Source organism: Eubalaena glacialis, chromosome 6 (assembly GCF_028564815.1).
Source record: "Eubalaena glacialis isolate mEubGla1 chromosome 6, mEubGla1.1.hap2.+ XY, whole genome shotgun sequence".
Classification (NCBI taxonomy): Eukaryota; Metazoa; Chordata; class Mammalia; order Artiodactyla; family Balaenidae; genus Eubalaena; species Eubalaena glacialis.
The window spans coordinates 96,718,109-96,732,266 of record NC_083721.1 but is presented as its reverse complement, the minus strand read 5'-3'; the positions used below and the strand labels follow the sequence as shown (position 1 = coordinate 96,732,266).

At 40.5% G+C, this 14,158-nt stretch overlaps 1 protein-coding gene across 1 annotated transcript in view; it reads right to left on the bottom strand.

Moving 5' to 3' along the window:
• Positions 1-548: 548 nt before the first annotated feature.
• TNIK (TRAF2 and NCK interacting kinase) overlaps positions 549-14,158 on the bottom strand; it is a 410,774-nt gene continuing 397,164 nt past the window's right edge. Inside the window, exons 27-32 of the mRNA XM_061193436.1 lie at positions 11,711-11,845; positions 8,388-8,488; positions 5,976-6,125; positions 3,538-3,697; positions 3,158-3,297; positions 549-956 (exon numbers count right to left, since the gene is read on the bottom strand). Coding sequence (XP_061049419.1) covers positions 873-956; positions 3,158-3,297; positions 3,538-3,697; positions 5,976-6,125; positions 8,388-8,488; positions 11,711-11,845 — 770 coding nt within the window. The 3' untranslated portion in view covers positions 549-872. The remainder of the gene's footprint in view (positions 957-3,157; positions 3,298-3,537; positions 3,698-5,975; positions 6,126-8,387; positions 8,489-11,710; positions 11,846-14,158) is intronic.

Genomic DNA, 14,158 nt, shown 5'->3' with positions numbered 1-14,158 from the left:
CCCTGATCTGTTGCATAATCGCTGAGGCAATGTTGTATTATAGAGTCCCTCATTCACTAGAGCCAACTCAACTCAATGGCACTACTATCCCATTCAACACACTCTGTTCTGTACAGGGCCATATAAAATAGGGCCTGCCAGACTCACAAAAATGGTAGTTGATTTTATTAGTCTAAGGCTAGTAGTTTAGCCATTTAAAATCTATTTCCCGAAAGAGGGGAAAACTAGTATTTTTCTTCTCTTTTAAAAATCCATTAGCAGTTGCTATCAAAAAGCAACCTTTTGGGTTCGTGAAGGCAAAAGAGTTCTACAATTACCCCACTATGTAGTTATGGCCTTCAGTGTAAAGAGATAAGGTACATTTATTGTGCTGTCTCTCACCATTCGAAATTGGAAATTTTACAACACATTGTATACTGAAAGCTAGCAGGCAGACAGAATTAAAAACAGACATTTTCTCAGTATGCATTCTTTCCCCATTCTTACAAAGTAAAGGGGTAAAGAAAAAAAGGTAAAAAAACAAAACAAAATAAAACTCAAAACCCCACCAGAACACAGCTTAATCATAAGAGCACACAATATTTGTTTCTATCCCTAACTCCGAAGGGCACGTGGTCCATCTTTGTCCATAGACAACGCAGCATTCTTGGGGATCTCCTGGAAATTCCTGCCACCTTTTTCTCTCCTTCTCAACCAGGCTGCAACATTGAAAGATGGACTGTACTGGGACGGGTGGAGGGAGAGGAAAAGGGTAAAGCGGTATGGTCAACCAGGCCTTCTGATTCTGCCTCTAGACTGGCATAAGTCCACATGAGTTATGTTCTTTTAAATTAGAAATAACGCCATGAAGATAAGTGCCAAGTGCTCTTCTGTTACCAGTTCATCATGGAATTTCTGTTGAGGGTCATGAAAAACACTTGGCTACTTCCTCCAGATCGCACGGATGCAAAAAATACCTGTTTGAAATTAAAAAGAAGTTAGTTCAACCGCATGGTTTCTTTCCCTCTTTTCTTCAACCGTCCATCCATTTTCTCTCACATGTCCTATCCTTGCCATGTGTCAGCTCTTAAGACTTAATGGCTGGTGTTTATAAAGTGCCTTTTAATACAGTGCATCCTCTGTAAACATTCCTGCCTTTATTCCTATGAAGGTTACTATGACTGACTGTGGCATTGGCCTTCAGGGACCCAGAAGGGGCTATATCTTGATTTGTAACAACCCTTTGGGCGCTCACTTTTTACAAGGGAGTTTCGTGCTAGGCTAATATGCTGGATTTCTGGTCTAGGACACAACACGTCCTTTGTTAATTTCTGGAAAGCCACAGGGGCTCCCCTTTTCTCTCCCCTAATAACAAGAGGGCAGACTTTGGGAATGAAGAGAATCCTCTCACATTTCCAAAGTCAAGGGGGAATTTGGGGCCTACTGACTACTATACAACTTCATTTCTCAATTAAGAAAAAAAATAAGTGGTTCTGGTCAGATAGGGTAAGGTGTTTAATGGCTATTCACTTTGGCATTCCAAGAGTTAATGCTTGGTTTCTCTGCTGATGAATGCATATCCTAGGCCAAAGGAGATCATGGCATTAGTAAGGAGAACCACAGTCCATTCGGTCTGGGCCTGCTAAATCATTTTATCAAACGACTGAGAGAAGCGAGCAAAATTTGGGGTACTGCTTGCTTGAGCTGAACATCAATGAACCACTGCCCAGAAAAATAATATTCTGGGCTGTGGCCCAGTCCTTCAGTCAGCCAACACCAAACTTTGGTCCAAGGCATTTACTTTTGTCATTAGTATAAAGTCTCTGCTACTTCATTCCCCCAGTTTCTTCAGAAGAATGCTGTCTCTCCCAACAACTTCTTAGGAAGTTCTGTGGAAATGCTCACCATTCAGCTAATGCTACATATGTAAGTAAAGCTACTGTTAGGGTCAGTGAATCAAAACGGGGAAGCACAGAGGACCCATGGGAACACAATGAGGGAAAGAAAGGGCCACTGTTCTCTCCAGGTTCTGTGAGCCCTGGCTCTAAACCTCGGGCCCCAAATGCTGGTGTGGTCCCAGCCTGCTGCTGAGGGTGTGGTTGTGACTTGAAATTGGCTTTCTGGGGTGGGACTTCAATGAACTGGAGCGTGGGTGTCCGTGCCCAGATGACTCCTAGTCTTATGATTCCCAGAGACTAGGCGGGGGCTAGAATTTTACTAGGGGTCAGGTCTGTTTTCTGGCGTATTCTGATAAGGGCCTGGGACCATCCTTGCCATCCCCAGCTGTTGCCACCCAGACCACACCAGACCACACCAGGTCAGAGTAGTTGGCTACTCCAGGGCCAGACTAAGACCAGCCTGGCTTCTGGGGAACGGGAGTGAGCCAAGAGATGCAGGTCTGTTCAACCTGTCACGTTCTTTTCTATAGATGTTTATGTCTGCTGTTTTGGGGACAGCATTTCTAAGTTGGCCATAGTCCCAAAGGATGAATTCACAAATACAGCATAGCTTAGCTACTAAAAACTCTGGGTTAGTCTACAGGGAGGGCAAGGGAGAAGCAGCACTGCTACAGGATACGCCTTCTGGGCGACTGATCATGCCAGACGAACACCGCCGATTTCACTGGAAAACAGTCACTCTATGACACTTCAGAAGAAACATGGCTGGAATGACACAGGACATGGCACTAGTTGAGTTTGTGATTGTGCATTCCTTAAGGAATGGGTGACACTTTTAAAAAGTTTATATTTCTACATGTCAAATGTTTTACATTTAAAATCGAATATAATGTGATGGGTTACGTCCCAATAGTGATTTTGTGAAAAGTCTAAAAGTGGGGTATAAAGTTGACCCACTGTTAGATGACTAATGAGAGGCCAACTCTTCTAAGTGCTTAGGAGAATTTGGGGTATTTGCTGAGTCATCTTAAGGCCTGCAAGCCACACAAGTTACTAAGAGTTTACAAGAAATTTTTTAGATGTTTTTATGTCTTTTTTGATGTGTGAATAACATATTTTGAGGGTTCACAGGAATCAAACCAAATAATGCCATTTCAAGATAATATTGATTGTTTAACACAGATGTGATTCAAATCAGTATAAAGGAAAATGAAGGTTTCACAGGTACCTGGTGGTCTCTTAAAATGCAAACACTAATGCAAATGTTGAAACGGATTTACCTTATCATTTCTTTCACATAGAAACTTTAACCTTTGAGCTCGCTTATGCATAAATACTCCATCCAAATGTCCTGTTTCCACTGACCGGATCTCAATAGCTTTCTCGCCCCAGCCCATTATCTGATTGGAATGAATGTAGGCTGTCAAAAGGAATTTCCAAAACTGCATTAAAAACATTAGATGGGCAATAACTCACAGCATCTGTTCACATCTTAACCACAAAAATGACAAACGACTTGAGATAAACAGACAAAGCAAGTCTTACAAGTGTTATTCACAGACTTTTTTTTTGTGGAATCAAATGGTTGTTTCACATTTCTTGACTTTCGTTTCATTTGGGGGGTGTAACTGCTGAAGGAGATAAGGAATGGTTAACCTACCCACAGACGTGGGCATTTCTCCCCATTGGAGCACCACATCCTTAGTTATCCGGCCGTAGGTGTTTACATACACCCCCTCATCCTCATAGCAAACAAGCATTTCCATTCCATCTGTTTTAGGCAAGATGACAATGGCATGAGGAGTGATATTGCCCTGAATCTAGAAGACAAAGAAAGGCCAGGCATTATTCTTTTAAAAAATAAGACAGTATCTTAGCTATTACTCTCTAAGAATTGCAAAAAAAAAAAAATTTTTTTTTCTTTTCCCTTTTCCATTTACATTCTAGAGACTGACGTTTTGCTTTGCTTAATTTAACCACAGACCTGTCAAATACCCTGGTAAATACAAACTAAGGCACTAGGTTGAGAATCCAATTTACCTGTTCTAAAAGCAACAACTACAACTATGGAGCACCTGCCCTGTGCCAAGCGTGGGTCCTTTCCGTGTATAACTTCTGGCCTTTAGAACAGCTCCCTATGCTAGATATTTCTGTCTACAGATGAAGCAACTGCATCTTAGAGGGGTTATGTAATTTGACCAAAGCTGCACTAGTATATGGTGGTAGAATTGGGATTTGAGCACATTGCCGTGGACATTGAAAATCTTGTGTTTTCTATCTACTTCCAAAAAAGATGAGGAGAATGCAATCCAGTTGGATCTGATGCAAACAGCCCAAATGGGGCCAAAAGGTGGGACCAAAACAGGCTATGAACAGTCAGTACAGATTGTTTATCTGGGTGTCTAAATAAGTCCCCTACATACGAACCTTCAAGGTGCGAACTTTCCAAGGTGCAAACGTGTGTTCGCATGTCCAATCTTCACGTGCCTGGTGTACATTGTGATGTGCGTGCATCCTCTACAAGTGGTTGTGCTTTTATGTACTTTACTTTTACAGTACTGTATAGAGTACAGTAGTACAGTATCGTTATTTCAAGCCCAGGATGTCCGGAAGCAAGCGTAAAAGCAGCAGTGATGTAGCTGGTACTGCTAAGAAGTGCCAGCTGTTGTACTGTACTACTGTACTTTTCAAGGTACTGTACTATAAGATTAAAAATGTTTTCTTTATTTTTTGTGTTTGTTTTTTATGTATTATTTGTGTGAAAAGTATCATAAACCTATTACAGTACAGTACTATATAGCCGATTGTGTTAGTTGGGTACCTAGGCTAACATCGTTGGACTTATGAACAAACTAAACTTACGAACTTGCTCTCGGAACGGAACTCGTTCTTATGTAGGGGACTTACTGTAGTCCAAATTAATGGCTTGTTGAGAAAAAATTTAAAAATTACCGTTCACTAAAAAAAAATCATACTATTCAGATAAGTGTAGATTGACTTGTTCTGGGAAAAGAGACGTGGTGTTGCTGCGATGCCCTGGTTGAGAATGTCATGGCCGTCCAGTAGGTACATGGTGGACAGGGGATGGAGGATGACATGGCGACAGCCCAGTCCCCTCACCAAGAGCACGGGCTGTGAGTCCTGTGTGCACATACACACACGAGAAAAGCTGTAACGTAACAACCAATGACATGTGTGTGTCGTGCACCAAAACAACTTTTTTCAATTGTTGTGCTCCTTTGGAGTAAAGTCTTTAAAGTCTCAAAATACCAAACAGCAACAGATTAGGTCTCAGACTTTGCTGACGAATAATTTCTACTGTATGTTAGCCTTGGGACTACATACATTAGAGGAAACACAATTTACAGTGCACTCATCCTACTACATGAAACCATGGGCAGCACGTCCCTTAGAAGTCATGTTTTAGGCAATGTGTCAGTATAGTAATATTAATAGTACAATTTGCAGGACCCTGTGCCAACTACTTTAGATGTATGACCTCACTTAATGCTGACGATAACCCTATGTGATAGGTCCTCTTACCCCATTTTACAGATGTGAAAGCTGAGGGTTGGACAGGCTGCCTAATGTGTCCACTATTGCAAAGCGAACACATGCAAGAGCCAGAGCATGTGCTCCAGGGTGTCTGATTCCGCCACGTGACACTGCCCTCCACTTGAAGAGAGCAACAATAGCAGAAAAAGGCTCCCTGGACTTCTCCCACATAAAATGAAGCAATCTCCTTCAAAAACTAAAAATAGAAGCTCATCTACTATAGTCTTGCTTAAAAAACAGAATCTATGCCCTTGAATGAAAAACACTGTATGTATTTTAATGTAAAATCCAATGAGACAACATGTCCAGTAAATGGCAAATAACTGCTATTACGTGTTACTCAATTTTAGGCAGCCATAAAAATCAGTTAAATTTACATGTTTTATGTCTTAAAAGCCTCATCTATTTAGTGAAGACCATAAGTCCATCTGCTTTACTGATTAGTAGAAGTTAGCATGACCTCCACTAAAAATGTACAAAAACAAATCTATACACACAGGTTGTGGAACAGAGAGTCTTGACAGTCTGCTTCCAGGAACTTACATGAGATGGTATGTAGATATCATAAGAGTTTCCTGAATCAACATCAATTACATGGAAACCAGTGTGTGAACCAAAAATAACCTTTAATCTTTGACCTTCTTCTACTGTGAGATCAACAAGCAGTGGCTTGTGCTGGAGATCTGCAAAAGACTTTAAAAATCACCCCATGAGTACCCACATCATTCAAAGACGTTATCTTAATAAATTTTTCCTTTAGCCATTTCCTGTGGAAGTTAATGTCTGACTTTCTTAAATTGAAAAGCTAGGAAATCTTTCTTTCAATTTTAGGGCTATTCATATTCTGACTCTGGGAGGAAGAGTCTAGCATCCATTTGTTCCCCTTTTTCTACCCCTTGTGCTCCAGGGCAGAGAAGCTGGTTGACAGTTGTCAGTTTTGATAGTGTCATCATATATTAAAAACTTGGTGTCTGGGTGCTGCTGTTCTTCCCTGTTTATTTCTGGCCTTTTCCCCAAGAAGAAGGTCCAGTCACCTCTCTGGCGTCTCTCCTTCCCAAGGGACAGCCAGGCCCAGGCATGGCTACTACCTTTTCAGAGACAGACTGGGTGGGCAGGCGGGCCAGCCCTGTGCTAAGCCTGTTCAGCGTTAACAGGCATGCTCTGGTTCTGACTCTCCTGGGTGAGTGAGTACACATCAGGCTGGCGCTTTCTCTAAACTTAATGTTGAGATCTGAGACTTGGCTTTGGGCGATAGAGGATGGTGGGGATGATTCATCTCAAGACTCACGGCTTACGTTGGCTAGCTGGGTTTAAAAGGAAAGGAAAAAAAAGAGCTCCAGCCACGTTTATCAAAGTTCTGTGTGTGAGACTCCGGAGTCTAAGCCCCAGCTAACTGTCAAGTGTTCCTCTGTTTTCCTCTGCCCTTATTTAATCCACACTCTACCTGTATTGGCCTTGAAGTCTGGGCGAGAATCTGTGAAACCACAAGTGCCTCGGCTATCATGCCACCATCACCTAACAGACCCCGCCCTCCTTCTCTTTTGCTAACATCGTTCTCACATATGGGAGGTTCGAGCCTCATCTCCTTGTCCCACGGGAGGGCTCGACCCCCTGCTGGCTCCAGTCTTTCCTCTTCGAGTCCTTGCCTTTGCTCTTCCCTCTTTCTAGGCTGGCCATGGTTTGCTCAACAAAGCATTTTGCAGTCAGTCCTGCACTTTGGCTAACACACTGATGACAGTAACTTCAGAACTGGACCGGGAACGGGATCTCGATTGAAAAGCTTTTGTGAAGAGAGATTTTGGCAGGACAGCAGCACCGCTGTAGCCTTCAGGAGTCATCCCTGAAGTGTTATTACTAACCTAATGCATTCCAAACATTTCTCTCCATAAAAGCGGGGTTAACGAGCGGGGCCCATTTCGCATCTTCCTGAGCACATCACAAATGAACTCCTTGCCCTGCTAAAGGAACAAGACAGAAGCCGGGTGGGGGGGGGGGTGATTCAGCCCTGAAGAGGGCTTTGTAATGTTCCCAAGGCAGCTTCTGCCCTCACGTGGCATATGTGGCAACAGAAAATACATAAAGGGTCAAAGAAAGATAATAGTCATAAAGGTGGGGAGAAAAAGTGAGGGCCAAGGAGATATAAAGAATGAGAGAGATGTAGGCAGAGAGTAAGAATGAACAGAAGGTAAATTCACACTGGCTATGGGTAGACTGTGCAGCTCTGAAAACATCAGGGTGCCTGTAAGTACTGGTCCTTCTGGCATTTGGGGGTCAGCTTTCATGATCTGGAGTCAACGGGACCAGCATTTCCCCATCCTACTTCTGTTGAATCTCATGAGTTATCAAGCCAACCACAGTGGGTACAGACTTAGACAAGATAAAAAATGAAACAGCAATGAAAATTGAAGGAGGCAGAGAAACTAGGCCATTTCCATTCAGTATTCATTTCAGAGAAGTCCAACAGCAATGGGGATATATGAGCATCAAGTGAGTTTTAGCGACTTTTCCCCAAAAGGCTTACGAGGATTACAAGATTTAGAGACTCAGTTCAGCCTTGAGATTCAGTGCTGCTTGCTATCGGTCTGCCTTTTTCAGACGAAATATCAAGAGAGTGCCCTAGTTAGGTGGGTGTATAATAAATCTCATTGCCTAATATCATAATGACTGCTTTGCCTGGTAACCATTCCACACTAAATGCCACTTAGAGATGATGATGCATAGACCTGAAATGGAGGAGGGTGTACCCAAATCTTAATTTGACTAATTAACAGTATTTACTAATACCTAGTCTTTACTTTTAGAATAACAAATAAGAGCTCCTACACTTTTAAAAGAGGTTTATTATATACAGAAAAATTGGTACTAGTGTACGTGTAAGTTAACCACTGTTAACTGATGGGAACCTAAACTATATAAAAAAACAAGCCCTTGTTAGGTAATCACATGCCTGCTTACCTTAAATGCCATGAACTTATGATATGGTTTAGGAGCCCAAGCATATATCTCCACAGCATTCTTTAAGGCAATCACCAAGAATTTGATCCTTTCATATTTGACTGTAATAGAAAAATTATGAATTAAAATAGTTCATTAATTTATTCAAGTTTTTGTATTAATGAATGTGTAAACCACTATATATATGTATATATATATATATATATACACACACACATATATATCATCCTGATTGAGGGTAATGCTCTGGTGTGGGATGTTCTCATAGATACAGATTTAACTTCCTTTAATGTACTTGGTTTGCAGGATACCTGGGGCTTTTTGCTTCATACTGAAGGCTCTTTTCTTCATCTAAAGATGTAACTGGCTTAGGACTGCCTCTAAGCACTAGGTCTAGATGTGAAGTATTTATTGTAAGAAGAATCTGTATAAAAATCCTCCATGTCTCCTTGCCTGGCTTTTATGTTCACCCACATGTAAGCAGCTGAGAACTGGTATGGCAAGATGGTAGAAAAATCAACAAATGGGTAGAGACATAATGGCTGCCGTTCGCTTACTATACAAATTTGGATTCCAGTTATTAGGAATTCAAAAAGGACCAGTGCCCTTAACATGAGATCCCAGAGAGATCCCTCTCCCTTCCTGCTATGTGAGGTTATAGGAAAAAGACCACTGTCTATGACCCAGGAAGCAGGCCCTCACCAGATACTGAATCTGCCACCACCTTGATCTTGGCTCTGCCCAGCCTCTAGAGCTGTGAGAAATAAATTCATGTTGTTTATAAGCCACCCAGTCTGTGGTATTCTGTTATAGCAGCTTGAACAGACTAAGACAGTACACATGGCAGTCTTTTTATTTATAAAATGTTTGAACAAACAGAATATTCTATGTCCTAAAGAATTTAGCCCAGGATAACTGACCAAATTCTTGTTCTCTGAGCTCTTTTTCTGTAGCATGCCTCTCCTGTTTACTATTCTGTCTTTAATATACTTTCAAATACTTCTTCAGCGATTTATTTCCATATTTCTAAATGACGTGCTGATAATGTTATTTACAACTTTTTTCAGCTGTAGATATTACCTACTGACTCTGGAGAATGGAAAGGGTCTAGTCTCTTACAGCAATCTCCTCTCTCTAGATCTCTCTCTCAAATGTACACATCTCTTCCTCCCCACACCTCCAATATAGTTATACTTACAAGTTTTGGTTAAGTCAATATCCTATGTTTAAATCATTATTGTTCATAGATGAGGCATGTAGTATACCATTATTATAATTGCTTTCCCAATTTTTTTCACTTCTTTATTTTCTATGTATCTATCTCTAAGCACGTGGAAACTTTCTGTTAGTGCTGGCAGTACAGTAAAATATGGCAGGTAATCTATTAGTAACATTTTATTTTTCTTGTAGGTACCTCTTCCTGAACCCTCCATTGTCCCACTTTGCCTGGACTAATTTCTTTCTCCTTCTCTGTCTCTCTCCATATATATACACATCCTGCTTGTTCTGTTTCTCTGGAGAGCCCTGGCTGATACAGATGGGTTATAAAATACTAAGTGAAAAAAATTTTTCCTTTAGAACTTTGAAAGCCTTGCTCCATTGTCTTTTTTCTTTTTTCTTGGCCGTGCTGCACAGCATTTGGGATTTTAGTTCCCTGACCAGGGATCAAACCCTCGCCGCCTGCAGTGGGGGCGTGGAGTTTTAACCACTGGACTGCCAGGGAAGTCCCCTCCATTGTCTTCTAACCTTCTAGTACTGCTGTAAGTCCCAGGCCACCTAATTCTGTGTCTATTACATGTAAACTGTTTATTTATTTACTTATAATTTGAAAGCTTTAAGAGCCTTCTCATTTCCTGGCTACTGAAATATCATGTTGCTATGTCTTCTTGTGAGTCTTTTTTCATTCACTATACTAGGTACTCAGTGAATCTTTTTAATTTGAGATTTTGAGGTCTTAATTCTAGAAACTTTTCTTATATTCTTTCTTTGATGCTTTCTTCTCCTTCCATTTCTTAATCTTTTTCCTAAAACTCATGTAACTTACATTTTGAACCACTTGGACTGAAACTTTTATTTTCTTACCTATTCTCTCTTTTTTCTTTTCTTTTCATTCTATTTTCTAGGACATTTCTCATCTTTGTCTTCCGACCCTTCTACTGCATTTTTTATTCCTGCCAATATATTTTAATTTCCAAGATTTTTTTTCTTGGTCCCTGAATGACATTCTCCAACCCTGTTCCATCTTTTTAAAAAAAATAACACCTATTCTTCTTTTATGGAAACAGTATTTCTAATCTCTCTGAAGTTATTATATTGATAGTTTCTTTTAAAAAATTTTTGTTCCATTCCTCATTATCCTTGTTTCCTCTAAAGTCCCTTCTTTCTGTTTAAGTTTCCTTCCCATCAGTGGATTTTCCCACTGTCTGCTCTAGTGGGCTTATCGACTGATGGGTTTCACTTTTAAGGTGGTTAGATAGCATGCTCTTTTCACGGCATTTCAAATATTAGTACCTGAACATCTTTTCTTGCTGGCCATTTAGTTTCTCCAAAGACCATCTTTCAATCTCTTGCTTGGGAGTATAAGCATGGCTGGCAACATTTGGGGTGCTAAACAGGGGAAGGGTGTGTGTGTGTGTGTGTGTGTGTGTGTGTGTGTGTGTGTGTGTGTGTGTGTGTGTGTGTGTATTAGTGTGTCCTTATAATTCAATATTCCCCATCAACAGATTGGCTGTGCCCACCTTTCATCTTCTGCTGCTGTCAGGGAGGGTGGCTGCCTGACTGGGTTCTGGAGGATTTGCTGTTCATCAACTTTCCAACAATCCTCCCATTTTCAATCCCACCCTCCACCTCCACCTCAGATACACCTGGGGCCTCAGGTCCTGGGCCTTTCTGGGTTCTGTTGAGTGACTGGATTGATTTTGATGACTTTCCTCACAGCAGACTTAGAATTCAGCATTTCCTGGTCAGCTAGTTCTGTTCCTAGTCATCTAATAATTCTTGTTCAATTTCGTTGACATCTCTCATCTGTTTTCTCTTCTCTTGGTCCCTTTGTCCTTGTAGGTTTACAGCACTTTTATTCCTTCATGGTTATTTTAATGGGTCTTTGGGAGTGAGTTCAAACTGGAGCCTAAGACTTTATTCTGAATGCATTCTTTAAACTTCATCAATCTGACTTTTTGGGGAAATAATGCAAGTATATTTAAGGTTCCAGCAGTGTCTTAAACTGGTCACAAATGCATCATCAGTATCTGATGGAAAAAAACTAAATGAAACTTCACTGAATAATTTGGATTGAGCAAACAATTCCATGTCTTGAGACTTACCAACTTTGTAATGTATACAGCCTTCCAAGTCCCCAACAGTGATCCAGCCTTGTTTCTTTTCTACTTCTGGGTCATTGTGTAATATTCTGTTTCTTAACCATGAAAGATAGTAAACTCGTAGCTTATTCTTCTTTCCTGTTGAAGTAACAGAACTTTAATTTCAAGGCCCTGAGGCAGCTTTTTCTCTCAATCCTTCCCCATCTCCATTTTATTTTATTTATTTTTATTTACACTTGTGTGTGTGTCTGTGTATGTGTGAAGGCACAATAACCAGTGTCTCCAGCATCATCAAAGTATTGTCTCTGCCAGAACTTACGATCAAAACAGGTCCAAGTGTTTTGGGCAAATAACCATTGCATAATTTGTCTTTACCTTCTGGCGCTTTCTTATTTGAGCAAGGTGCTCTTATTCTCTCCTCCCAGTGCAAAGGGCAGTGTCTGCTCAGTAAGACCTAATTCTGTAACGGAATGGTTGATCAGTGTTCCAAAACATTCCAGATCTAATTACATGAAGGAGTTCTGACAACTGGAAATTTTAGCATACTCATGTGTGACTACCTTTCCCTCACCTTCTACCCAACATCATACGTTAATGCAGAGCCCCCCCTTACTCGCCTCCTCTATTACTTTAAAGATGACAGCTGGTAGTAGTTTCATTTTACCAAACAGAAAAAGGAATTTCTTAAGGAGATATGAGAAACAAGTTCAATGACGGCAATCAGGGCTCAGAAAATAACCCTTGGACATGTTTACAGTGCTGAGATCCCTGAAAGGAGTGTCAAACAGAAATAAGAATGGAGAAAAAGATGTGTACTTGGAAAAAAACACAAAAGTTCCCTTTGGTAAATGATGGGAAAGAGATCATGGAGTAAAGAATTCTTAGTAATGGTAAGGAAACAGCTTAAAAACATGGAGGAGTTTTAAATTGAGGAGCAAAATTTAATATATTGAGATTATCTGAGTACCAGATAAGAAGATGTCTCTTGGGGTGGCTTTTCCTAAGTGATCAGTAATTTAAGCCTGTGGGTTATACTTCTTGGGTACTTATTTTCCTTTGACTTCGCTTAGGTGTCAAAAAATGTTCCATATTTTGCAGCTGTGATGTATACCAGAAGAAAAGAATTCATTAAAGCATTGCACACTAGATTTGACAGGAGAGTACATTTATAGCCTAAATTAAGGGAACCACGTGCAGTTACTATTCCTTTTTATAACCAAAAGCCTTGAATATGCATTGATTTCTATAGCTAGGATGGGCAGGAGGGCTGGTGCTTTCTCCTCTCTCTGCCAACACAGATCCGAGGGCAGTTCAAGAAAATTTGGCTCCTGTTTTCATTTTCTTCTTTCCCTACCTATGCACCTCATGATAATAGGAAATGGTTGCACTTTTAAAAATGGGATGTGTCACGAACAACATAATGAAGTCTGAACATGAATTTTCTGAAATCATTTCCACTTTTGGTAGGTGACTGGCAGATGTACGGTTTTAAATTTGATTTGGGAGTGTTGCAATCAAGAACGCATTACCCAGAATAAAGGAGTACGCTGAATTAAAGTCAAATGATAATACAAGAAGAATTTACTTGGCAAACCCTTATTTGGGGAGAATAAAAAGAGATGAAACTGAGCATTCAATGGACAAGTGAAAGAGGAAATTGTAGCATCAAATGAGGGCATTTTCTCAAAACAGAAGTACAGCTGAAGAGTTAAACTTTATTCAAGGTTCAACTCAAGAGGAGCCCTATGTTTCTCTTTGCAAAACAATGGCTGGTTCTCAAACTTGGCTGCACAGTGGAGACACCTCATGAGCCATGAAAGCTTCTGAGACCTGGGCCACACTCCCAGATTCTGACCCACTAGTCTGGGGTGCATCCTGGAGTTTTCACATCTCCTCAGGTGGTTCTAATGTGCGGGGGTACTGTCGGTTTCATACTGGGTGGGATGGGAGGGGAAAAGAGGGGTATTATTTATTAAACTCCTTCAAACACCATCCGAAAGAAAAAACTTTCAAGAACATAGACTCCTTCAGGTTACATTTTTAACTTGTCAGTAGTAAGGCCTTCACTTTTGTCTCTTTTTTTTTTTAAAGCTCTTTTTGGGACCTGGAAAGCTGCAGAGGGCGGCAATGATTCCTACCTTCCAATCTCCTTGCAGACTAATCACCCAATGGGCCAGCTGCACTTGCTAAAATGTCAGTGAACTATAAACTAAAGCAGTTCTTGTAAGAAAAGAGACCAGAGAAATTTCTGCTTACAAAATTTCTCACTCCCAGAAGCCTCCATTTATTATTTTATTTTTTATTTTTTTGAATTTTATTTTATTTTTTATACAGCAGGTTCTTATTAGTTATCTATTTTATACATATTAGTGTATATATGTCAATCCCAATCTCCCAATTCATCCAGAAGCCTACATTTTTATATTCTCCACCTGAGAGTAGACGGCAATG